At 43.9% G+C, this 25,159-nt stretch overlaps 1 protein-coding gene across 6 annotated transcripts in view; it reads left to right on the top strand.

Annotated features, from left to right (window-relative positions):
• THRB (thyroid hormone receptor beta) overlaps window positions 1-25,159 on the top strand; it is a 337,521-nt gene that overhangs the window by 205,844 nt on the left and 106,518 nt on the right. For all 6 annotated transcript variants that reach the window (XM_075586955.1, XM_075586959.1, XM_075586957.1 and 3 more), the window contains one exon: window positions 10,122-10,185. In XM_075586955.1, the coding sequence (XP_075443070.1) occupies window positions 10,167-10,185 (19 nt within the window). In that variant the 5' untranslated portion in view covers window positions 10,122-10,166. The remainder of the gene's footprint in view (window positions 1-10,121; window positions 10,186-25,159) is intronic.

Here is a 25,159-nt window from a genome sequence, read left to right as displayed (position 1 = left end):
ATATCTAGATTTAGCACTGTTACTTTTACTCTGTGTGTGTATTTTAGTGTTTATGTAGCGCACTTTCCCTCACCCCCTGGGAGATATGGTGGCTAGTGTGTATGTGCTGCTTTACCTGTGGCTCACAGGAGGTCTGAGCCAACGCTGCTGGGAGCCTGGGGTGTACCTGATCCGTTGGTCGACAGCGCCTCCACCTGCGCGGAATCCTAACAGTGTGGGATAACCTTTTGCAGGACAATAACGAATACACACTTGTATAATACAACCAGTGTACTGTACACATATATTTAATGTTAATATAGAACCATTAAGGCCTCACAGGGCCACAACCCCACATCGTGCCACAACACCTTGTCCACACCCCAATTATATAATCCCCACCTAAGGGTCTGTGGCAGGACGGCCTGTAGCCAAGGTCAGGCAATAGTCCACACGTGTAGTTTCAGGTTAAAGTAAATCTTGAGTGGCTTTATTTCTCCACAGCATAACTAAACATGTGGGCACACTGTCCCTTTAAGGCATAAACAAAATATAGCAAAATAAATCCTGCTCCACATTGGGAGAACTTACTAACACTGCAAGCCTATCTATCAGGCTTGCTGGCTAATCCATAACCAAACCGTTAGTATATATCAAACAGTCAGAAAAATAATATGAACAGTTCTTACTGTGACTTTTAGAGCTGTAGTTGTGAATCGGTCTGCATAACAGCTTGTCTAGGAGAGCACTGAGAGAGAGCCACCTGATTACCAGCAATGACTTCCTTATATGTCATGCTGGTTGTCAGGTGTGTTGGCTCCCTTCTGATTACTCAACCCTTCCTCCTGGGTTAACCCTCTGAGTGCTGGATGAAGAACTCAGAAATATGTCTCCCAGGCATAACTGTTAGTGACTGACTTCACCCTGTCACAGGGTCCCTCTGGCAAATAACCACCCTCGGTGTTCACGAGTTGCAACCCACACCAAATATGTAGGTCAGCGCTGCCCTCTAGAACCGAGGTGTACGTTGGTGCACTTGTTGTGTAGAGGTACCTGCCAGTTGGTTCCACACCCGGGCGCGCTGCAGCTGTAGAGTGGGATCCACGGATCCAGAGTGCTGAACCATGACACCTCCGCCTCTACGGTGGGTGGGTCCCGCATGGATTGTACCACTTTTAATAGTCTCTGTAGGAGCAGGTGTCTGGTCCCAGACACCTGAGGCCAGGATGCAGCCGTGTCCTGGCTTGGTCCCTATCACTAGTGCTACAGGGGCAGTGTCCCTATCTACTGGGCCTGTCCCTGCAGCAACCACAAGCTGAAAGGGGAGTCAGGGCTGGGGCCTAACAGGGGGTATCGGGTCTAGTGCAGGTGCCACAGACACCTGCACACACAACCTACCCCTTCCTTGTCCCAGCTCCGACTGGCGTGGTCCCAGACCAATGTAACCGTTCTCTTGTAGGAGAATCCTGATGCCCTATTGGCTGCTGTATGTCACCTGATCTCCATCCCCATGGCCTTCTGGGGGCTTTAGTCCCCGCGGAGCATCTTCCCTACGATGGCTGCCTTGCACTGCGCATGCGTACGACTCTCTATTGACTGCCGACTTTGGAGCCTCTCTGCGCATGTGCGATCAGTCTGCGCATGCGCGCACTGAAACATGGCGGCACCCTGCAGATGGAGCCACCGGGAGCTTCCAGCGACTCGGTCGCCTCCCTGACAGCCGCCCACTCCCCCTGCCTCACCACACTCTGCACATTCCCCCACTGTAGCGGAGGTAAGCGTGGGAACTGGGGACCGGTGAAAGTACCCTGCTACATTTAAAAAACCTATAATTTTCTTAATCTGTAGCTCCAGAGTTACCATGGTAATCTTGAGATTGCATTGGGCTCTAGAGAGAGCTTCATTTTAATCTCCCTAACACTTTATATTTAAAATGCTGAGCAACAATCACATTTTAAAAATAAAAACAGCTTTGGAAAAGAAAAGAAGATATCTTTTCAAGTACATTTTTAAAAAATGTGAGAAAAATGGTGGTCAGTGCAAACTGCTGCTTTAAAGTGAGATATATTTGCTGTTTTAATCATTCTTTTTTTTATTTTGGTCAAATGTGATTTGAGGACAGGCCATGATTTCTGCATATCAGCAACAATCTGTTTTTATCATTACATTTACATTGTGGTTTTGGTTACATGTTTTTGTAATGGGTGAGTTTACCAGAACATGTCTAATATAATGTGATCCAGTTCCACAAGTGTGGTAGAAGAAGGATAAAGGAAATAAAATAAATGCTGGCAAGCACAAAACTACTACCTTATGCAGCTTTGTCTGTGATTTGGTAAGTGCTGATTAAATCTATTGTTAAGCAGATCATCAAGAAAAGTAGGTTTCATTTTTATTATCTGTAGCAGGGTCTTTCACCCTGGGTCCCCTTGTCCCCTTACCTTCGCTGCAGAAGGGGGACGCCATTACCGCGGTGTGTGCAGGTGCCGTCGAAACGGCAGACGGACCCACCGGGAGTGTAAGGAACTCTGCGGTAGGGGGCTGTGCCCGATCGATGGAGCGACCTTCGATGGCGCATGCGCCACCACGACACATGCATGCGCAGTATGAGGGAAGGAGCGGCGTCCAATACAGCTAGGCTCTGCGCAAGGACTAAAAGTCCCATGAGCCTCTGGGAGACAGGGACACGTGAGGCCCTACAGCCAATAGGGCAACAGCAATCCCCTGTGGCCAGATAGATACTTTTTGCTCGTTTGCAACCACGCCAGTTGGAGCTGGAACGTCTGTAGGGTAGGAGGTGTGTGCAGGTGTTTGTGGCACCTGCACTAGGCCAGAGACAACCTGTTAGGCCCCAGGTATGCCCCAACTCCCTTTTGAGCTTGTTGTTGCTGCAGGGACAGGCCCAGTAGATAGGAACACTGCCCCTGTAGCACTGAGGGATTCAGCCAGGACGCGGCTGTGTATTTAACACCCACGTATTGACTTCCCCTCGTTGTTTACCTCAGTTGTCCACTTTATTATTGTATTATTTTTTTGGGACTCCCTGTTATAGAGTTTTGAGTAGCTCCACCATTGACCAGGACGCGGCTGTGACCTGGCCCGTGGTGATCTGGAACCAAATCACCCCTCTGCTACCCAGAGACTTGTTCATGGTGGCACCATCCATGCGGGAGGCGGAGGCTTCGCGAAGACGTCTCTGGATCCGTGGATCCCATCTTGCTACATCGGCGTGCCCGGGTGCTGGAGTACCCGGCAGGTACCTCACCTCATAACGTGCACCAACTTTACACCTTAGTGGGACAGCGCTGTCTCACAAACTCGGGTGGGTGGTTCCTTGTGGACACTAGGGTGGTTGAGTGCCTAAGGGCCCCAAGATACTTTGGGTGGACTGCATATCAGGTGTGGGACATGGAGGTACGGTCATGCGTGACCGCGGTGGTCGGTTGAATATATATATATATATATATATATATATATATATATATATAATGTATGTATGTCTCTGTGTAGTAAAACTGTTTATATTTACCTAACGTGTGTTTTATTGCATGGGGTTCCTGTACGGGGTTGTCTTAAATAGTAGGATCCAATACAGGTGAAGGAACTACTGATTGTCAACTAGGGTACACCACAGGCTCCCAGCAGTGCAGGCTCAGGCCTCCTATGAGCCACATGTAAAGCATCACACCTACCCCGTAGTCACATATTTCCCAGGGGGTGGGGGAAAGTGCGCTACATATCCAAAAGTCTATATTTTCAGGAAAGTAAGGTCTTCATTCCCATTCATTTCATCCAGCATTATAATTGCACAGCACGTTACATAAAAAAAGAAAGTTGCTTTTTAGAAGTAATTTATAGTTATAAGCTCTGTGATTTGTAGTTTGACGTACATTCATAATTTGAGTGTAGTTGTAAATGAGCCTTAAGGGTGAAATTCATTTTGCTGTACTTGGAAAAACATATGTTGTTTTTGGAGATGGAGCTTTTAACTTATTGGAGTTGAAGTTTTCTTTGCCACAAACCCTCTTTTTGGTCATAGGGAGGGAAATCTTTCTTTCGAGCAGTCGTCATAAAGTACCCTTCACCCAATCATAGTATTTGTCTGTCCATCTGATCAATGAAGAGAACCCACTCTTCTATTATCCGTTTGGCAAGGTCACTGCTTTTGATCTCTGTGTAGAAAAATTTGTATATTTCCTAATACAGATGTATTAACACACACATTCCCAGCAAGCTCAAACCCCAACACCCACCACATCGTGTGTGTGTGTGTGTGTGTGTGTGTGTGTGTGTGTGTGTGTGTGTGTGTGTGTGTGTGTGTGTGTCTCAAAAGGAGTGCTACTGAGCGTGGCAAATGTATACAACAAAAGACAGGGGAGCCCAATGTTACATCCAATTGACAAAACATATATGGTAATAAGTATAAAGTTAAATACTTCAATAATAATATTTTCTTCGTTATTTAGTTAATACTTTGGCCAAAGCGTCGTTAAGTTGTTTATTATTGAAGTATTTAACTTTATACTTATTGCCATATATGTTTTGTCAATTGGATGTAGCATTGGGATTCCCTATCTTTTGTTGTATACTAATACAGATGTAGCCTGTTTAACTTTCCTCGTAGTCAAGGACTGCCGAGGAAAATAGACGTGGCAATCCCTGGCCTTTGGAAAAAGCAGCTGCGGGCAGTCTGTAGATTAAAATGCAGGCACTGCAGATGCCCCTAGCTCTAACTTATCTCTGGGGATGTGAGTCGGGCTTCATATGTATATTTTGGCATAATACGTAGTATCTGATGGAAACAACGTTAAAAGAGGGATGGTAAATGCCAGCAACAACTGCAGCTGTTTTAAATAACCCAGATTATAAACAATGTAATAAACAGTTTGGTATGGAATGATTCTTGCCAGTAAAGAGTTCTGAATCCATCATCATTTCTTCATGTGTACGGTATGTAAAAGTGTGTTGAACATGTCAACAGTGGATACTGTAGTGCCGACGAGTATTCTAAAACAAATCTGGGGCAATCACCAACAAGACCCAGGAACATGCTGGGTACATGCTGCAACATTTCAGTGACATTTCTGCAGACAGACTAATGGCCCATCGGATTAACAACGGGGGTCCCTGGCAGTCCCATTCAAACTGAATGGGACTGCCAGGGACCCCTGCTGTGTTAATCTGATGGGCCATTAGTCTCTGCAGAAATATCACTGAAATGTTGCAGCATGTACCTGGGTCTTGTTGGTGATTGCCCCAGATTTTCCAAGGCAAGTTTTAGAATACTCGTCGGAGCATCTGTATAGGGCTTATTTTTCTGTTTGAAATATGAACGCTCTAAGAATCAACACATGCACCTGTGGAAGGTTATTAATGTTATGGATATTTAAATAATTTCTACAAAAGAAATACAAGTGAATACCACGTGACTTGCTAAAGTTAAAATGTCCTTCATAATGGGTTTAAGATGCATCATATCTATCCATAGTATGTGTTAATTCACTCAATTCATTTTAGGGGGTAATTAAATATCGCTCTCCCCATTTGGGGAGCTTTCAGCCAGTGAAGGTGCAATTGGCCACTTTATTGCATATTTGGCAAGGCCCCTACTGATTAAGGTCATGTCACTTTGATAGCGAAAAGAGCAGGAAAGTAGAGTGGAAATGGAGAGGACAAGGTAGTAACTGCTTGACTCTTGAGAGGGCTGCAGCCTAGAGATGGGCGAACCAGTCCAAATTCGTTCCCTTGAATTTCCCTGACTTTTGCTTCAAAATTCGTTCCACGGGGTAGAATCCACAGATGGATTGTTCCAACTGTTCCATTAGTTAAAATATACCTATGTGGTTAGGTTGTGAGGTTTTAAAATAAGCCCCGGCAGAATTAACATAAATCCACTCCATGGATTGTGTTTATTTCTAATCCATTGTTAAAAATGACAACCGGAGTAACATTATTTTTGCAATAAAATATGTAACATTGTCTAGTGAGCATTTTTTTCTGTCAACAATCAAATAAATGCTATGCATATTCCTACTGTACATTGACCTATCAAACACGTGACTATTAGTTAAATAGAGTAAGTGTGCTAACAAGGAATGGGTGTCAGTCATACTGTATGTTGCCTAGTTTCACTGCTACACCTAGTTTAAACCCATTATCCCCCACCACATACCCAACCTCTAATGCCCTGGGACTGGGAGGGAGAGTGGGAGTTAGCACTGATCTATCACATTATCATTTTATTTTTAATAAAACATCAGGACTGCGCTGTACGAGTCTTATTTTTTTTTTTTTTACAAAACTATGCATACTGTACATACATTTTTATGTATTTCTTTTTTTTAAAAATCGCATACAACATGGACATCCTGTAATTGGTGGGTGGCTGCCAGATGACAACTGTCAGTTCTGACAGAGATATTAGGAATGGGTGTAGCACTGCCCGCCTGGCACAGCGCAGATGGCACTTAAGTGGCTGGCTTGTTTGAGACACCACTACTATTACATGTTCAACATTCAAATAGGACTAATATATGATGTCAAAATGGCTTGTTTTGGCAATAAGGTAATGATGTGGATGATGGTATGGTTGTCATATGATGATTCGTGAACTGGGGGTAAGATCACTTAAGTAACTGCAGGGTAGCCAAGGAAGGAGATCATTAACCCTGCATTGTGTGGTGCCAGCAGCTGGACAACCTCGAATAATTACAGATCCAATAGCGTTTATTTAAACCATGTAGTAATTAGACACTCTGACTTGTGTTGACTGTCCCCATTGATTAACCCAAAGTCCCATAGAGGTCAGCATTTCAAGAGATGCAAATCTTCATATACACTTAGAAGAATTCATGAATAATAAAAAAATTATAATAATAATGTTTATTAAACATTTGATGATCCAAAAAAAAAAAGTATGTCCTGGGTGCTGCACCTCTATTTATACTACAGTATTTGGCTCCTCCTCATCCCCGGATCATTGATTACGTTTTTTGGTTCGAATTACTAATCTGTCGTGCCGATTCGCAGGGATAGAAAAAATATTTTGAAAAGACTAATTGCCCTTTTTGAGACCAAAGGCACCAGCCAATCTGAGGCAGATCCAAATCTGCAAAATTAATTTGCCATTTTTTACTGCTGCACTGTTTGCAGAGAGTGACTGCATGGCATAAGGCAGTGGCTCCCAACTCCACCCCTAAAGGACCCCCAACAATGCCGGCTTTGAGGTTATCCCGGCATAAGCATAGGTGGCTAAATCATTTTTACTGAACTACCTGTGCTCAAGCAGGGATATCCTTACAACCTGACCTTTTAATGGTCCTATAAGGACTGGAATTGAGAGCTACTGGTATAATATAACATTAAGCAAGAGCATTCTGGGTAGTGACATGCAAATGAGCACATTGGTCTTGTCAATTTTAGATTACTTATTTTTTTACATTGACTCCCTAGACCAGTGGTTCCCAAACTTTTCTCTCAAGACACCCCTAATCACAGATCAACTGCTGAGGCACCCCCACAACAGGACAGTCAGTGACAGAAGACACAGGACGGAGACAGTCAGTCACAGAAGAAACATACAACTGGATATAACATACACACAGGACAGACACCTAGCCTCACCTCTCTCCTGCCCATGCTTTTCCTCTTCTGCTTGGCCACACACCCCCAGGCTCCTAACACATCCTCATGAATGGCTGCATTATCCAGTAGCAGCCAATCAGGATGGCGTTAGCTGCCCAGCCCCCTAGTAACAGCCCTGCTCTCTCTCCCTGTTCTGGGATAATGGGAAAATATTCCAGAACCCTTTTGATTCTCTCACTAAAGACCAGGGTGCCGCAGAACCCACTTTGGGAAACACGGCTCTAGAGCTTTGCCTGTTGCATTATTGGCTTTTACAGCTTAGCCTGGGGTAAGGAAGTACTGAACCAATGGGCCCACTCAAAAAAGATGGTGCTGCTTTTTTAGACACCAGCTTGAGCTTGGTCTCTGATTCTGCTTTGTGAAGCTCATGGGGTTCCCCATCTAAGCTTCTAGACTCTTTTTTACCTATCATAACCTAATTGTGTTTCATTTATCTCAGAATTTTATATTTTATGTAGACTGCATCATTTTTCTATACAGAAAGTACAAAAGCTACAGAACGACGCCTTTTCCAAAAGGAATAATAAAAAACCTGCAAAAGTTTTTGCCCAATTGTACGATTTTGGTTCTTCGACAGGCACATAAATAACCTGATATGTGGGAATGTTTATCATACAATGATTGTGTATAATACGAAGGTTAATGTTACACTGAGCTAAAACAAAGCAATACAATGTAGCTACAGAGAGCACATTTTATTTTAAACCGGGAGCAAACCCATGAAATTTTACTCCAGTGTAGTTTCTACATGTAATTAAATTACATAGGTAATTGTGCAGAATACCCTTAGGCTGCACGCTAAGTTTGTTCTTTTCGTTCATTTTTGGTTATTCAATCTCTCAATTCATTTGTAGTTCCTATGTCCCTGGACACTGATTGGGCTTTGCAGTCAAACCACTACCTTTTTACTGTGTAATTACACATAATTTCTATAACCCATTAAATGGAATGGGCCGTAAGGTGTCCTATGGCATAGCATCGCTTAGTAAACATGGCCCTACGTCTTTTTCCCACACAGCTATTTTAAGTGTGGCCCTTCAGATCAAAGATCTTTCAAATAATGTAAAGAAAAGCACGTAAGTGTAAAGGGCAATCTTGTCGCCGATTGCCACAATTCATTCGCAGATGTCTTTGAGGTATAGTCGGGGATGGAAAAATCCCAGGACCCTAATGACCTGTCAGTCACCACCACGACCGGTAACGGCGCAGTCTGTTCATAAGAAACCAGGCTAACAACTTTTTACATGTGTCATTGGCACAAATTGAGGCAAATACAAATTCTTGGTTTGCGCTATGGAGAACACGAAACCTTATTTATACGTATACCTAAAAATACTTCTGTGAATTAATTGTGGCAACAGGTGACAAGTTTTCTCTTTACAAGTTTTGCTCTTTACGCCTATATGCTTTTCTTTGCACTATTTATAAAGATCTTTAATCTGAAGGGCCACACTTGCAGTAGCTTCTTGGAAACAAGACGTATAGGCCCATATTTAGCAAGCAATGTTAGGCCATAAGACACCTTCAGTCCCTGTAAGACACTTTATAGCCCATTCACTTCAATGTGCCATAAAATGTGGTCTGGCTCAGGAAAGTGTCTTATAGAATACCATCGCTTTAGAAAATATGTCCCAAAGTGATATGCCGGTTCTTATCTACTTCTTACCACACGGTGCAGTATTTTGTTTACAATTAGCTTTTTAAAGGCAGCAGCACCTCTTACCTGTCATCACTGTGCATGACACTGGTTATATATATACAGTGTTCGACAAACCTATACATTTGCTCGCCCCGGGCGAGTGGATTTAACCCCCGGGGCGAGTAAATATTGGCCCAAGCAGCACACGTTTGGTACTAGGTGGCGAGTAGATTTTTTTGTGTGGCGAGTACATTTTTTGGTGATTTGTCAACCACTGTATATATTTATATATATCTAACTTAAAAGTAACATTTTTAACTTACCCTTGTGAGTGAGCCTGTTTCCCCGAACCGCTGTCCCTACATTAAATGTTTATTTTTTACGCTATGGGTCGTGTGCTTTCTTTTCTCATATATATATATATATATATATAGATATATAATAACAAAATTAAAAAAATATATATATATATATATATATATACAAAGAAAATGCTGGGTGCACTCAAACTAGCACTATATACAAAAGTAAATATATACTTATCAATAGTCCGGGTGCTTGCAGATAGACAGGGAACACCAGCCAGTCCAATAAATGTACAAAAATTAAAAATCAGCAGCACTCACAAAATATATGTAAATATATATTAATATATATATTATTAGTTGATGGAGCCACCTGTGCTGAAGCTGGGAAATCCTTAAAACCTGACCCGTTGGTGGCGCTTGAGGACTGGAGTTGGCCACCCCTGCCCTAGAGTGCCAGATCCAAAGAGTTTGGGCATGTTTGTGAATGTGAAATAAATGAGGCCTGTAGTGACGACCTTTACTTCATGACACACTTCTTTATTTTTCCTCAGGTCACATCTGATGCTTAGAAGAATGATCACAACTACCCATCCATAATGCCAAGCAGCATGTCAGGTAAACAGAGCTTCTTGCATTCTGAACCCCTTGTGTTGCCGTTGTGCCGCTGTCCTTGATGACGCGGTGCAGATTTCGCTGCAGGCACCTGTGTTTTTATTCTGTTTGCTTTAAAATAACAACTTGTAGTGTAAGACGTTGGTCACATGATAAAACCTCTGTTGCTGACGAGATAAGGAGTTACATGGAGGCCGTGGGAACCTCGATGTTCGCTCAGAGTGCATTGATGGTTATCATACAGTACCATATTATAAAGGCATAATGCTAATGTTTTTGCCCTCTTTAAAGCTTCATCGGGACAGAGATGGTAATGAGCAGGTGAGAGGGGGCTGGACAGAAGCTATGTACTCTGTACTGTATATGCTGTGTTAACTGATCACTAAAGGTTTGGATAACAAGATTTTTATTATTGCCAGAGATTAAGATTTAGGGGTAGCATTAAACTCAGTCCATGTAGATAGCTTGCTACCTGAGTATTGTGAGTGTGCAGAGCATCGGTTCAAGTTACAACTGGCAAGAAGACAACAGGTATTAGAAAGTAAGAAGAATATAGCAAGCACAGGCCCAGCAATTGGAAGCAAAGTACCTTTATCCAAAGATAGGTGTCCATGGGATAGAGTTTAGTTTTCTTATTCTGACTTTGTAGTTAGCCATATTAAAAGCATGGAGATTAAAAAAACAAATGCACTGAGTTGACGTAGCCGTTTTTGCAGTTATGCATTTTTCAAGCATGCAAGAAATGGAAGAAACATAGGGGGCACATTTATCAAGTGGGTGTAGGAGTTATCGCGGGGGAGTTCAACTGCAGTCCTGAAGCCGCTCTAACATGTCAGGTTTTAAGGATATCCCTGCTTCAGCACAGGTGGCTCAATCAGCACCTGCTTCAGCACAGGTAGCTGAGTCTTGGACTGAGCCTCTGAAGCCTCTGATTGACTCCCCTGTGCTGAAGCTGGGATATCCTGAAAACCTGGCCTGTTGGGGGGAGGGGGGGTTGGTTCAGGACTGGTGTTAAGCATCCCTGAGTTATCGCACCCATTCCGGTATTAACTCCCTTTGAAGTCTAAGATAGCCCCTTGCAATTTTATGGCATATAAAAGTAAATCTATCCAATTTTTTATCTACTGTACTGTAAAACCTCGGCTCTTTCGATTTGTTTTCATGTTTAGGGATAGCCTTATGTCTATCCCCAGCATTTTTTTATGCCCTTGCTGTATTAGCCCTGACCACCTCTGACAATTCCAAGGATCCATTAGTATCATCTTTCCAGTGTGAATCCCCCCTGTTCCCATTGTTTAAAGTAATAATCCCCTCAGAACAGGGCATTACTGGCCAATAATGCACTGGCTGGTAGAGTTGAAGGCCCGAGGCGTAGCCGAGGGCCGACTTTAATCCAGCCAGGGCATTGCTGGCCAGTAATGCCCTGTTCTGATTGGGATTATTACTATTATAGTCTAAATGTAGGCTTTTTTTTAAATTTACATTTTTCATAAAAAAGATAGACACTTGTAGTCATATTGATTTTTATCAGCATGATTGTCTACATTATTTAGCTGTTACTGCAAGTTTATTAAAAGGGAATTGTACATACGCACACACACACACACACACACACACACATACAGACACACACACACACACATATATATATATATATATATATATATATATATATATATATATATATATATATATATATATACATATACATATACATATATATATATATATACATATATATATACATACTGTGACAGAAACCAGGGGATGGTAATAAATTCCGTATATAGGGCTCCCAGGATACTAGACAGTTTCTATCCTGTTTGGCCTGGGAGTGCAGCCTTATAATACATACACTCCATCCCACAGTTTGGCAAGCGCTGGAACTGAGGGATGAGAGATCCAGACCAGAGTTTGTCTGCTGCCTGATTTCTGTCTCCTGTCATGCTAATTAGGAATCAGGTATGAAAGACTGTTTTCCTGTTTGCTCTGGTCTCCCCACAAGAGCCAGGAGGCTGGAAGGCTGCTGAACTACAGAGGGGAGAAGCCTCTTCCCCAAACAGGTTCAATCTTTCTGTTTATTTGTGTAAGACTGCAAAAGTACCGTGTTTTGATGTTGGAAGTGGAAAAGCCACTTCCAACCCTGAGTCAGGGATATCTAAGTTAAGTTATCGCTCAGGTGAGCAGCTTTTGTTTTGATCTGTTTTCTGTTGTATGCACTGTGGCAGTCTCAGTGCCTGGGACTGAATAAACCAGGCATAGCCTGTTTAAAGGAACAGTACGTGACGCCTCATCATTTTAACCTACCCTAAAAGACCGTGTTCTAAACAGTCCCGGACAAACGACGGAGCCCCGGAGTAAGCCGTTTGTCACATATGGTGGAGAATGCGGGCAGAGCACTAGGGGGTCTGCGGGTTGAAGAACTTTGAAAAAAAAAAAAAAAGTTTTTTTCATCCTCTGCAAACAAGATGGAAGACGTGGTGGGTGCGCTGGTACGCAATGTCGCTGCCCAGAAAGACGCGAATGAAACCCAGCAACAGCTGTTAATAGCCCAGCAAGAAACTAATGCAAACCAGCAGCAGACGAATGCAGCCCATCAACAGCTGCTAATAGCCCAGCAAGAGATTAATGCCAACCAGCAACAGGCGAATGCCAACCAGCAACAGGCGAATGCAAACCAGCAACAGACGAATGAAGCCCTGCAAAACGCGAATGCAAACCAGCAAGAGACAAACCGCTTGCTGAGAGAGGAGCAACAGCGGTTCGCTCAGGGCTTACAGCAGGAACTCGAGATCCTGAGGGGGACTATCAGTAACCTTCCACTGGCAGCGGCAGCCCCAGTTCCGAAAATGACCAGGGCAAGCCACTACCTTCAGAAGATGGGACCCTCGGATGATGTGGAAGCCTATCTTCTCACGTTTGAACGCACGGCACAGAGAGAGGGATGGCCAGAAGCTGAGTGGGCTGGTCTAATCGCACCCTTCCTAAGCGGCGAACCCCAGAAGGCTTACTTTGATCTAGAGCCAGCCGAAGCTAACGTCTATGCAAAATTGAAGTTCGAGATCCTCGCCCGCCTCGGCGTAACCACGGCTGTTCGCGCCCAAAGGTTTCACGCATGGTCCTTCACGATGGATAAAGCCACCCGAAGCCAGATGTATGACCTCATCCACCTCGCCCGGAAGTGGCTACAACCCGAGATCAACTCAGCCAGCCACATCGTGGAACGGTTGGTCATGGACCAGTTCTTGAGGAAACTTCCCTCTGCCTTACGCCGTTGGGTCAGTCGGAGTGACCCCCACAATGCGGATGAGCTTGTGGCCCTCGTAGAAAGGTACAATGCAGCAGAAGAGCACCCGCAACCCACAGTCGTGGTGCAACCCCACTACCCGAGGTTCCAGGACTCTTCCAGAGACGGTAAAAGGGTACCGGGGTTAAGGGGCGCTGAAGAGCGGCGACCACCTTCACGCAGCACCAGCAACAGTGGTTCGCACACTAAGGGCAATAGCCAACATGGGGAGCCAGGAAAAGGCTCTAAGTGGGACACAGACTATGTACCTAAATGTGTAAATTGTCATGAGAGGGGCCACACAGCAAAAATCTGCCCACTAAATTATGAGCCCATGCAATGCAACAGCGTGGAACCTTATTCGCTGTTGTCCCAATGTATGGGCCCTAGCCCAGAGGACCCCTTGAATAACCATCTGTGGGCATTTGTAAAGGTTAATGGTAAGAGGGTTCGGGCACTTCTTGACTCTGGGAGCATGGTCACACTAGTGTCCGAATACCTCTTGCCCATTAAGAAGAAACAGGGAAACAGTTCACAAAGAGTGGCAATTTGTTGTATACATGGGGATAATCATGAATATTCCACTGTTGATGTTTTTTTTGAAACAGAGTTTGGTTCTTTAGATTTCAAGGTGGGTATTGTACCCAAACTGGCACATGATGTGTTAATAGGGACCGACTTTCCCCATTTTCTAAAAATGTGGTCCCCCGCTCAGAATAGCGCCCAGAGTTCAATAGCGGACCATAACGAAGTATTAGAAGAAACAAATCCTTTCCCTTTTTCAGAAATGGAGGTTGACGAGGGCCCAAATAAGAAGGGGGAAAAGGAGGAGTGCTGTAAAATTCCCTTCCCCATCACTACTTTGGTAGGGAATACCCCAAATCAAGATGTTGAGCAGACACTTACCACCCCAGAACCGGATAAGACCCTCGCTGACCTAGAGGTCAGTCCTGGGAGTTTTAAGAAGGCCCAGTGGGAGGACCCCACATTAGCGGTAGCAAGGGGAAATATACGGGACCAGAATAGTACTCCTGGCCAACCAGATAGGTCACTTGCTTACCCCTACTTCGAGGTAGAGAACGACCTAGTATATCGGGTTGATAAAAGGAAATCAGTTACAACTAAACAATTGTTGGTACCACGGACATTCCGTAACGTAGTATTACACCTCGCACATAGTCATCCATTGGGGGGACACCTAGGGGTGGAAAAGACAAAAGAAAAGGTTCTCCGAAGCTTCTATTGGCCTGGGGTTCTGGCAGAAATTACGAATTATTGTTCCTCATGCCCAGAATGTCAGATCACCGCCCCGTTCAAGGCGTACCGCAGCCCATTGGTACCCCTTCCCATAATAGAGGTACCATTTGACCGGATTGCTATGGATCTAGTAGGACCCCTAATAAAGTCTGCTAGGGGACATCAGCATATATTGGTAATATTAGATTATGCCACCCGATATCCGGAGGCAGTTCCCCTACGTAGCACCTCAGCTAAAAACATAGCAAAAGAGTTAGTAGTTCTGTTTTCCCGGGTCGGGATTCCTAAAGAGATTCTATCTGACCAGGGAACACCATTTATGTCCCAAGTAACGAAAGAGCTATGTAAACTCCTAAAAATCAAGCATCTCAGAACCTCAGTCTATCATCCACAAACAGATGGTTTAGTGGAAAGGTTCAATAAAACCTTAAAGAGCATGTTACGGCGGGCGGTTGATAAAGATGGGAAAAACTGGGATTGTTTGTTACCGTACCTGTTATTTGCCATTAGGGAAGTTCCCCAATCATCCACAGGCTTCTCCCCGTTTGAACTATTGTATGGCCGACACCCAAGGGGCTTACTGGATATAGCCAAAGAGACTTGGGAACACGAGGTTACCCCTTACAGAAGTGTAATAGAGCATGTTGCCCAGATGCAGGACCGCATTGCTGCAGTCCTACCCATAGTGAGGGAACACATGGAGAAAGCTCAAGAAGCACAGAGGAATACATATAATAAGGGTGCTAGGGTCAGAATTTTTTCTCCAGGTGATAGGGTACTAGTTCTGGTTCCCACCGTGGAGAGTAAATTCCTTGCTAAATGGCATGGGCCATATGAGGTCTTGGAAAGAGTGGGAGAAGTAAATTATAAGGTGAGACAGCCAGGTAGGAGGAAACCTGAGCAAATTTACCATATAAACCTACTCAAGCCCTGGAAAGATAGAGAAGTCTTGTTAACCCTAGTACCCCCAGGTCCGTCAGAGAATCAAGAAACTGACCCAGAGGTTAGCATAGCTGAAACACTGTCTGTTCATCAGAAACGAGAGGTTCAGAATTTAGTGAAAAGAAACAAAGAAATCTTCTCTATACGGCCAGGTAGAACTAGCGTAATTGAACATGACTTAGTCTCTGAACCGGGGGTCCGAGTTAACCTTAAACCGTACCGAATCCCAGAGGCCAAAAGAAAGGCTATAAGTTTAGAGGTTAAAAAAATGCTAAAACTAGGTGTAATTGAGGAATCCCAAAGTGGGTGGAACAGCCCTATAGTCTTAGTCCCAAAGCCAGATGGTACAACAAGGTTTTGTAATGACTACCGGAAACTAAACGCGGTGTCAAAATTTGATACTTATCCTATGCCCAGGGTAGATGAACTTGTAGAGAGACTGGGCAAAGCCCGATATCTCACAACCCTAGACCTAACAAAAGGGTACTGGCAGGTTCCCCTCACAGAAAGGGCAAAAGAAAAGACAGCCTTCTCAACCCCAGACGGCCTCTTTCAGTATAAGGTGTTGCCTTTTGGCTTACATGGAGCTCCCGCCACATTCCAAAGAATGATGGATAAAATTTTAAAACCACATGCTCGGTATGCTGCCGCCTACCTGGATGATGTGGTAATCCATAGTGAAGATTGGCAATCCCACCTTCCAAAGGTCCAAGCTGTGCTTGACGCAGTCCGGTCTGCTGGACTAACTGCTAACCCCGCTAAATGCACTATTGGTCTGGAGGAGGCCAAGTATCTGGGATATTCTATTGGCAGAGGTTTACTCAAACCCCAAACACTCAAAGTGGAGGCGATACAAAATTGGCCAAGGCCAGTTACAAAAAAACAAGTAAGGACCTTTTTGGGCTTAATTGGGTACTATAGAAGGTTTATTCCCAATTTTGCAACTAAGGCAACCCCACTAACTGACCTCACAAAAGCAAGAGGACCGCTAATGGTAAAGTGGTCCCCCGAAACCGAACAGGCCTTTAGAAGCCTGAAAGAAGCTCTCTGTGCCCAACCAGTGTTGGTCACACCTGACTTCTCCAAAGAGTTCGTAGTCCAAACCGACGCATCTGAGGTAGGGCTGGGGGCGGTACTCTCCCAGGAGTCTCAAGGTGAGGAGCACCCCATCCTTTATTTAAGTAGGAAACTAAATCCCCAGGAGAAAAATTACTCCATAGTAGAGAAAGAGTGTCTCGCAATAAAGTGGGCTGTAGAGACGCTCAAATACTACCTGTTGGGGAGAAAATTCCGGTTGGTCACAGATCATGCACCCCTTACCTGGATGTGTCAAAACAGGGAAAAGAATGCTAGAGTGACCAGGTGGTTCCTAAGCCTACAACCCTTTAAATTTTCTGTGGAACACAGGTCAGGGCACAAACATGGCAATGCTGACGGGTTGTCAAGGATGCACTCCCTAATATCCATGGTCGCTCATCCCTCGAGGTCTGAGCTGGGGGGGAGGATATGTGACAGAAACCAGGGGATGGTAATAAATTCCGTATATAGGGCTCCCAGGATACTAGACAGTTTCTATCCTGTTTGGCCTGGGAGTGCAGCCTTATAATACATACACTCCATCCCACAGTTTGGCAAGCGCTGGAACTGAGGGATGAGAGATCCAGACCAGAGTTTGTCTGCTGCCTGATTTCTGTCTCCTGTCATGCTAATTAGGAATCAGGTATGAAAGACTGTTTTCCTGTTTGCTCTGGTCTCCCCACAAGAGCCAGGAGGCTGGAAGGCTGCTGAACTACAGAGGGGAGAAGCCTCTTCCCCAAACAGGTTCAATCTTTCTGTTTATTTGTGTAAGACTGCAAAAGTACCGTGTTTTGATGTTGGAAGTGGAAAAGCCACTTCCAACCCTGAGTCAGGGATATCTAAGTTAAGTTATCGCTCAGGTGAGCAGCTTTTGTTTTGATCTGTTTTCTGTTGTATGCACTGTGGCAGTCTCAGTGCCTGGGACTGAATAAACCAGGCATAGCCTGTTTAAAGGAACAGTACGTGACGCCTCATCATTTTAACCTACCCTAAAAGACCGTGTTCTAAACAGTCCCGGACAAACGACGGAGCCCCGGAGTAAGCCGTTTGTCACAATACATATATGTATACATACATACACCCCCCTCTATACATACATAGTCTGCAACCCCACCCTCTACATACACAAATACCCTCTGCAGTCCCCCCTACACACTCTGCAGCCCCGCCCCCTCCTCTACACCCACAAAACATACTGCAGCACTCCTCCACCCTCTACACTCACAAAACAAACACACTGCAGCCCTCCTCCACCCACTGACACACACACACACACACACACCCTGTAGCCCTCCTTTACACCCACAAAACACACTGCAGACACACACACACCAACAAACAGACTGCCCCCTCTACATCCACAAAAAACACACCAGCAGCCCCCCCCCCTCTATACCCACTGCAGCCCCCTGTAAACCTACACACTGCAGACACACACACAACACTCTGCACTCCTCCTCCACCCACAAAACACACACTGCAGCCACCCCTCTGCACCCACAAAACACACAATGCAGACACACAAACAAACTAACAAAACAGACTCTGCCACCTCTACATCCACAAAACACACACCAGCAGCCACCCCCCTCTACACCCACTGCAGCCTCCCTGTAAACCCACACACTGCAGACACACACACCAACAAAACACTCTGCACCCCTCCTCCACCCACAAAACACACACTGAAGACACACACACTTGGCAATTTGACTACCATCTGCTAAAAGAAGGTAAAGGCGCTTTCTGCATACGGCCATAATTTATACCTAATCTGTGCCTATTTTATTGCCGTTTTCCCAGTACATCACGATCCTCTCTGCATAAGCCCCTGTGTGTACAAGAACTGAAAGCTGATTGGTTGAGAAACTTGGCAGGGTGCCAAAAATTCTGTGCCATCACCGATGGTTAAAATTCCGGGCATTATCCAATCAGAGAGCATGGATTTTACTAATGCCCAGAATTTAACAGATTTAGCCTATAATTTATGTATTAAAAGTTACGTTTTAGGACTCTGTTCACTTACCCTTAATTCTTATCTAGACCGTTTTACTAGATTACGTTTCATTCCTCCCATGTACATAATATATTGTTTTATACCAATAAAAAGTGATCAAACAAATAGGTTGTACATTTTCCAGGCTGCGAGCCCGACTTTATGACTTATTATACACCTGAGATATACAGAAAGCAGTGAATGTTTGTTAACTTACTCAGCACCCACAGAGAGAAATGCAGGGAAGAATCCATTTGGCACATACTGAACATTAACTCTGTAAATGTTGATACATTTAGTATAACATGTTAGTGATTTGAGCCAAGTTGCAAAGTAATGTTAGCGAGTTGAAAATAGTGGCCATTATAAAATATCATTGTACATGAAAATTACTTTCAAATAGAGACCTAATGAAGCATTTTGACAAGCAAGGTATATGAATCTGTATTATGTGTAACATCTATAAAGCCTGGAATAGAGATGCCCACAGACTGCACATGTTATTTATAGCAAGCAGACATTAATAGAAATACAGAAAATCCACTCGTTTTATTTAACCCCTATAAACAGTACGCCTACAAAAATGGAATTTTGTGCTGTTTTAATTGCTATACATTGTCGATATGTCCTGTTATAAAACGTATTTTTTTTTTTTAATATGTATCATGTAGTTAAAGATGTAGACACACACTTAGATTGTAAGATCTTTGGGTAAGGGAATCTTTTCTCCCAATGTTACATCTAGTCTTGAGGCACTTATCCCATATGTATTAATATATTCCCTTTATTGTAAAACAAATGACATTGTTGCTGTCAAAATATTCGTACATACATTGTTTTGCCTGCTACATGTATGTAGCAGCTGTAACAGCTTAGGCTATGGCTCCACAGCCTGCGCTGCACACGCGCCTGCGAGGCTGGCTGCACGTGCAGCCCAGTTCCACAGTCTGCAGTGAGCTGCAGGGGAAAAGACAGGGGGGGGGGGGCATGACGTCACCCGGCAGGTTCGCCCTCATTGGCTGAACCGCCAGGGGGCGTGGCCTAGCGCTCAGTCGCTAGTTCCAATCTCAATTTTCATGTCTGCCTGAAAAAATCACCGCACCATGGCCGCCCCTCGCAGCGGGCCATAGCGAGCGCTGCAGAAGCAAGCGGGGACCAAGCCTTACCAATGCAATTTCTTACATAAAGCATTTAAATTATCCCTATTGTTATTTGTGTCCCGAGGGAAATCAATATGTTTGATACTGTTCAATACATGCTTATCAGATACTTATTGTCCTTCCCTTTTAATCTCACATTGGTCCCAATCACTTACATTTGACCCAGTAAACATGCATTTAGTTCTCTTTGGTCCTAGGTGAAACAGTGTACAGACACTGAATACTGCAGGTCCTGTCTGCTGCTGTGTTATTGAAAGTGTTCAAATGGACCAGAGTGAGTAGTCCAGCTTAGTGAATACAAGGGGAACACAAATGTGTATATTAGTTGTGGGTTAGCATACAATAGACTACATTACAATGACGAACACTCAAATGTGAACACAATTATACCATCCGTTCTCTGTTTACGATATCATTTTGTTACATTAATATGGCACAAATGAAAGCATCTGCAACAACTGCAATGTTTGATTCCCTTCCCGTGAATACAGCCCTCTGTGTTAAAAATATACAGCGTTTGGGAGCCTGACTGCGACGTTGCATTGCGATTCACTGAAGTCTGTATCTTGAACTTGTGGGGAAGTGAGTCTGTGAGCTGCACTTCACAATTACTATGATTACAAGCTTTAAAAGTTCTATTAGGGGCGTGCTAAGAAGCATTATCCTTTTCTGAGAAGATGCTTATAACTCCAGCAAAGACCCAGCTAAACTTATTTATTTGAACTTAAGTAACAGCAGTAGTATTTCACTGGATTGGAAAAGCACATTTAATCCTGTGAGTTGGGGAAAAAGTCTATAATTGAATGCTTGTAAAAAATGTCAGATTGACAGCAATCAAGTGTGAAGGATGTATTTATCCAAAGGATGGATATAGCTTTGGCACAGTATGCCGCATGGCAACCAAATGTAGTGTTTTACAAGAACATCTTGGCTGTTAAGTTGCCTTGTCTATATTGCTCAGTGCTATATAAATACAGTAAAAACATGCATACGTTCATGTGCAGCATGAACGCAGTGTTCTATTGCTCCGTGCTATATAATTAAAGATATATATATATATAAAATAAAAAATGAATAGACGATACCGTTCTGTGGCTAACGAAATGCTTTTATTTGTGCAATATATATATATATATATATATATATATATATATATATATATATATACTGTATATACACACACAGTATTTAGCATGAATGCAGTGTTGTATTGCTCAGTGCTCTATAAATATGCATACATACATACATAAGTATGCAGAATTACTGGAGACCTTGTTCTATTATGAGAAATGCTGAAGACCTGTATAAGAAACTTTGTTAGGACATTTAATTTATTCACATATCACCTTCTTTGTATCCAGTCCCTATTAGTTTTCATTACAAAGATTAAATGAGCTTATTAGGCATACACTAGGTACAGGGCTGGTGGGGGGGAATTGTATTTTGTATATGTAGGAGGGTATTGTTTTTTGTTTTGGGGGGTATTGTGTGTGTGTGTGTGTGTGTGTGTGTGTGGTGGTTTTTTAAATTGTATTTTGTGTGTAGGCGGTTATTGTATTGTATTTTGTGTGTGGGGGGAGGGGGAATTGAGGGAGAGGGGGGTAATTAAGTGATAGAGGAGGGGGAGAGTGAGCGGAGAGAGGGGGTGGAAGAGGGAGGTGGGGGAGTAAGAGACAGAGAGGGGAAGAGAAATACATGGGTAGAGGAAGAGGCTCGAGAGAGAGGGGATAGAGGAGGAGGTGCGAAAGGGCTGGTATAGCGGAGGGAGCTCATGAGGTGTGAAAGGGTGGGAGGTGCAAGGCCGCTAATATGGAAGGGCGGTCAAAATTCTATCATGGGCCCCAGGAAATCTATCTGTGGCCCTGGGTTTGTATGCTTGGCATTCCACTATTTGTATGTTTATTTCTTTTTAGATTGAAGTTTGTTTTTGCAAAAAATCAGGGAGGAGGTGGAGAGGGGATAGGAAAAATAAAAGAAAAAGTGGGAAGAGTCGATAAAGGGTACAATCAGGCATGCAGTATATGGGACATAATGTGGGAGGGGTATTCTATTGTTTGTGTGTGGTGGAGGTATTGGATTTTGTGTGTGTTGGGGGGGTATTGTATTTTGTGTGTGTGCGGGGAGGGATATTGTATTTTGTGCCGAGTATTGTATATTGTGTCGGGGGTATTGTATTTTGTGTGAGGTGGGGGGGTATTATATTTTGTGTGAGGTGGTGGAGGTGGCGGGGTACTGTATTTTGTTTGTGGGGGTATTGTATTTTGTGGGGGGTGGATTGAGGGAAAGGGGAGAAATTAAGTGTTGGTGAAAGGGGGAGAGTTAGAGAAGAGAGGGGGTGAAAGAGTGAAGTGGAGGAGTGGGATGAAGATCGAGACAGTGGGGGGGAAGAGTGAGAGACAAAAGGGGGAAGAGTAACACACGGGGGAAGGAAGGGACTTGCAAGGAGGTGTGAAAGTGTGGGGGGGAGTGGGCTTTCAAGGCCGCAGACATAGGGGAGAGGGGCGATTTGAAATTCTAAACTTTAGGCCTCGGGAAATCTGTCTGCGATCCTGGGTTTGTAAGCTATTGTGCTTGGCATTCCATTATGTGTGTGGATACATATATTTATTTATTTTCAGACTTTGTTCCTATTTCTCTAGCCACCCATAATACCATTGCTCCTAAGCAACCTGAGAACAAGAGGATGGGGAGGTCGTGGCCACCTTCACGTTATCCATATAGACTGAGCAAACCTACTGTAGTTTGTGGCTTACAAGAATGTGGGTTGGAGGGAATCTAGGGTCATTAATATAGCTTCTCCAAGGCTCCCATGTCTCCTGAAACTTTGACATTTGCGCATTCAGGAGACTAGTGAGTTTTTTCTCCCATCTGGTACTGTTGGGATTTTTTTCTTCATTCCACAGTTTGGCTATCGCGCATCTCGTGACTGTAAATATGTGGACTGCTAACTTACTGAGGTGCCTTGAATTGGCTTGTTTAGAAGAACAGTCTATGTTTTTTTAGCTCCAAATACATCAGCTACCAGTCTGTTAATTTTGGCCCATAGAGGTGTGATCTTAGGGCATGACCACCACATATGAAAGAAATCGCCTCTGGTGAAAAGGGAGGGAGAAACCTGGGAACATTATATCTCATTAGCGCTTTCTTGAATGGTTGTACATAGTGAGCCGAGTAAATGTCGACCCAGTCATCATTATCCAGAACATAACCCAGGTACAGTATGTCTCCCACTGCTTATTGTGTTTAAATGTGTCCTGATCTCTCTTAATAAAGGAGTTATACAAATTTGAGGCTAACCCCTTTTCATTTATGCAATTTACACATAACCCATCAAAATTTGACAGTGATTGCATCAAGAAGCATCTTGAGCACCGCTGAGAGAAGTCACCTTTCCTCTACCCCGGTCGGAAGTCAGGGTTTCTGGATAGGGGAGTCAGCAAAGACTTTACTGAAGCCAAACCATACTGTATTTAGAGTTTATTGCCATCCATATATTTAAGGCGTGCAGAATCGTAGGAATTAAAGGCTGTCGGCTACTTCTAAGGCCAGAGGGTAACCAGAGTAATGTATATATTTTAGTTAAGGAAATAGTGGACTCTCCTATTTCAACCCATATCTCTTGCCCAGGGTCTGCGTACCACATAACTAGCTGGCTGGCCTGGGCAGCCCTGTAGTAAGAGAGAAGACATGGTAATGCTAGACCCCCATTTGATGTTGTTTTGTTGGAAGATAAGCCTACTGACCCTTGGCTTTTTATACAGCCGGACACATTTTGTAATATTATTTTGCAAACCTTTATCTGCCTTTTTTTATGGGGATAGGCAGGGTGTTGAAAAGGTAAAGAATGATTCGGAGCTGATTTGATTTGATTGCATTAATGCGTCTCACCCATGATATGTGATATTGTGACCAGATTTTAAGGTTTTGTTTTTTTTAAGCTTTTGTAGCAAGAGAGGGAAAGTTACTTTATACAAGGTCCCATATGTACTGGTGAGTTGGATTCAAAATAATTTAAGTGTCCTCTCTCCACTTAAAAACAACGTTAATGTACAGGATTTTGACTCATCCCCCTTCTGCCTTTCTCTCTCACTTTGAATCCTGGCTCTCTTTCTTTCTCTCCTCAGACTCCCCTGTTCTTCTCCTTGGGGACTTCAATTGCCACATTGATGACCCCTCTCTCTCTTGGGCTTCGCGCTTTCTTTCTCTTACCTCTTCTTTTGGCCTTCAACAGTGGACTGCAGCCAGAACCCACAAGGATGGCCACTACTTAGACCTGGTTTTCACTAAAAACTTCTCTCTCTCTGATTTCTCCATTTCCCCTTTTCCTCTCTCTGACCATCATCTCATCTCATTCTCTTTATCTCGCTTCTCCCCTTCTCCACCTCCATCTACCCCCCGGTTCTGCAGAAACCTGCGCTCTATTCACTTACCTGACTTTGAGTCCACTTTACACTCCTCCCTCTCCTCTCTCAGCTCTGCTACAGACCCTGACAACCTGGTCAGAAAGTACAACTCTGTCTTGTCCTCGTCTCTTGATCTACATGCCCCGCTTTCTCTCTGCCGCCCTCGCCCTTCTAACCCTAGACCCTGGCTAAATTCCCACATGCGCATGGTGCGTTCCTCCACTCGTTCCTCTGAACGCTTCTGGAGGAAGTCTCACACTCTCGCAGACTTCCTTCACTACAAATTTATGCTATCCTATTTCAACTCTGCCCTCTCGCAAGCTAAACAAGCCTACTTTTCTGCACTAATCAACATGCACAAGTCTAACCCACGCCGACTGTTCTCTGTCTTTGATACTCTACTCAAACCACCCTCAGCTGCCTCTCCTTCCTCCATCTCCGCTCAGGACTTTGCTGACTATTTTAAGGAAAAGGTGGAATCCATACGGCAGAACATCCCCTCTGTTTCTTCCCCCCATCCTACACCTCTTCCTAACTCTCCTCCTTGAGTCTTTTTCCACTGTCTCAGAGGAGGATGTGTCGCTGTTGATCTCCTCTTCTCCCTCTACCACTTGCCCTCTTGACCCTATTCCCTCCCATCTCCTAAAACCTCTAGCTCCTACTATAATCCCTACGCTTACACACATTTTTAACTCCTCCCTCTGCTCTGGAACCTTTCCATCCTCCTTCAAACATGCAACAGTCATACCATTACTCAAAAACAGCAAGCTTGACCCTACCTGTCTTTCTAACTATCGACCTGTATCCCTCCTGCCTTTTGCCTCTAAACTACTTGAACGTCTTGTATTCTCTCGCT

This window comes from Ascaphus truei, chromosome 2 (genome assembly GCF_040206685.1).
Source record: "Ascaphus truei isolate aAscTru1 chromosome 2, aAscTru1.hap1, whole genome shotgun sequence".
In the NCBI taxonomy this organism is placed as follows: domain Eukaryota; kingdom Metazoa; phylum Chordata; class Amphibia; order Anura; family Ascaphidae; genus Ascaphus; species Ascaphus truei.
This window is presented reverse-complemented; position numbering and strand designations above follow the sequence as displayed.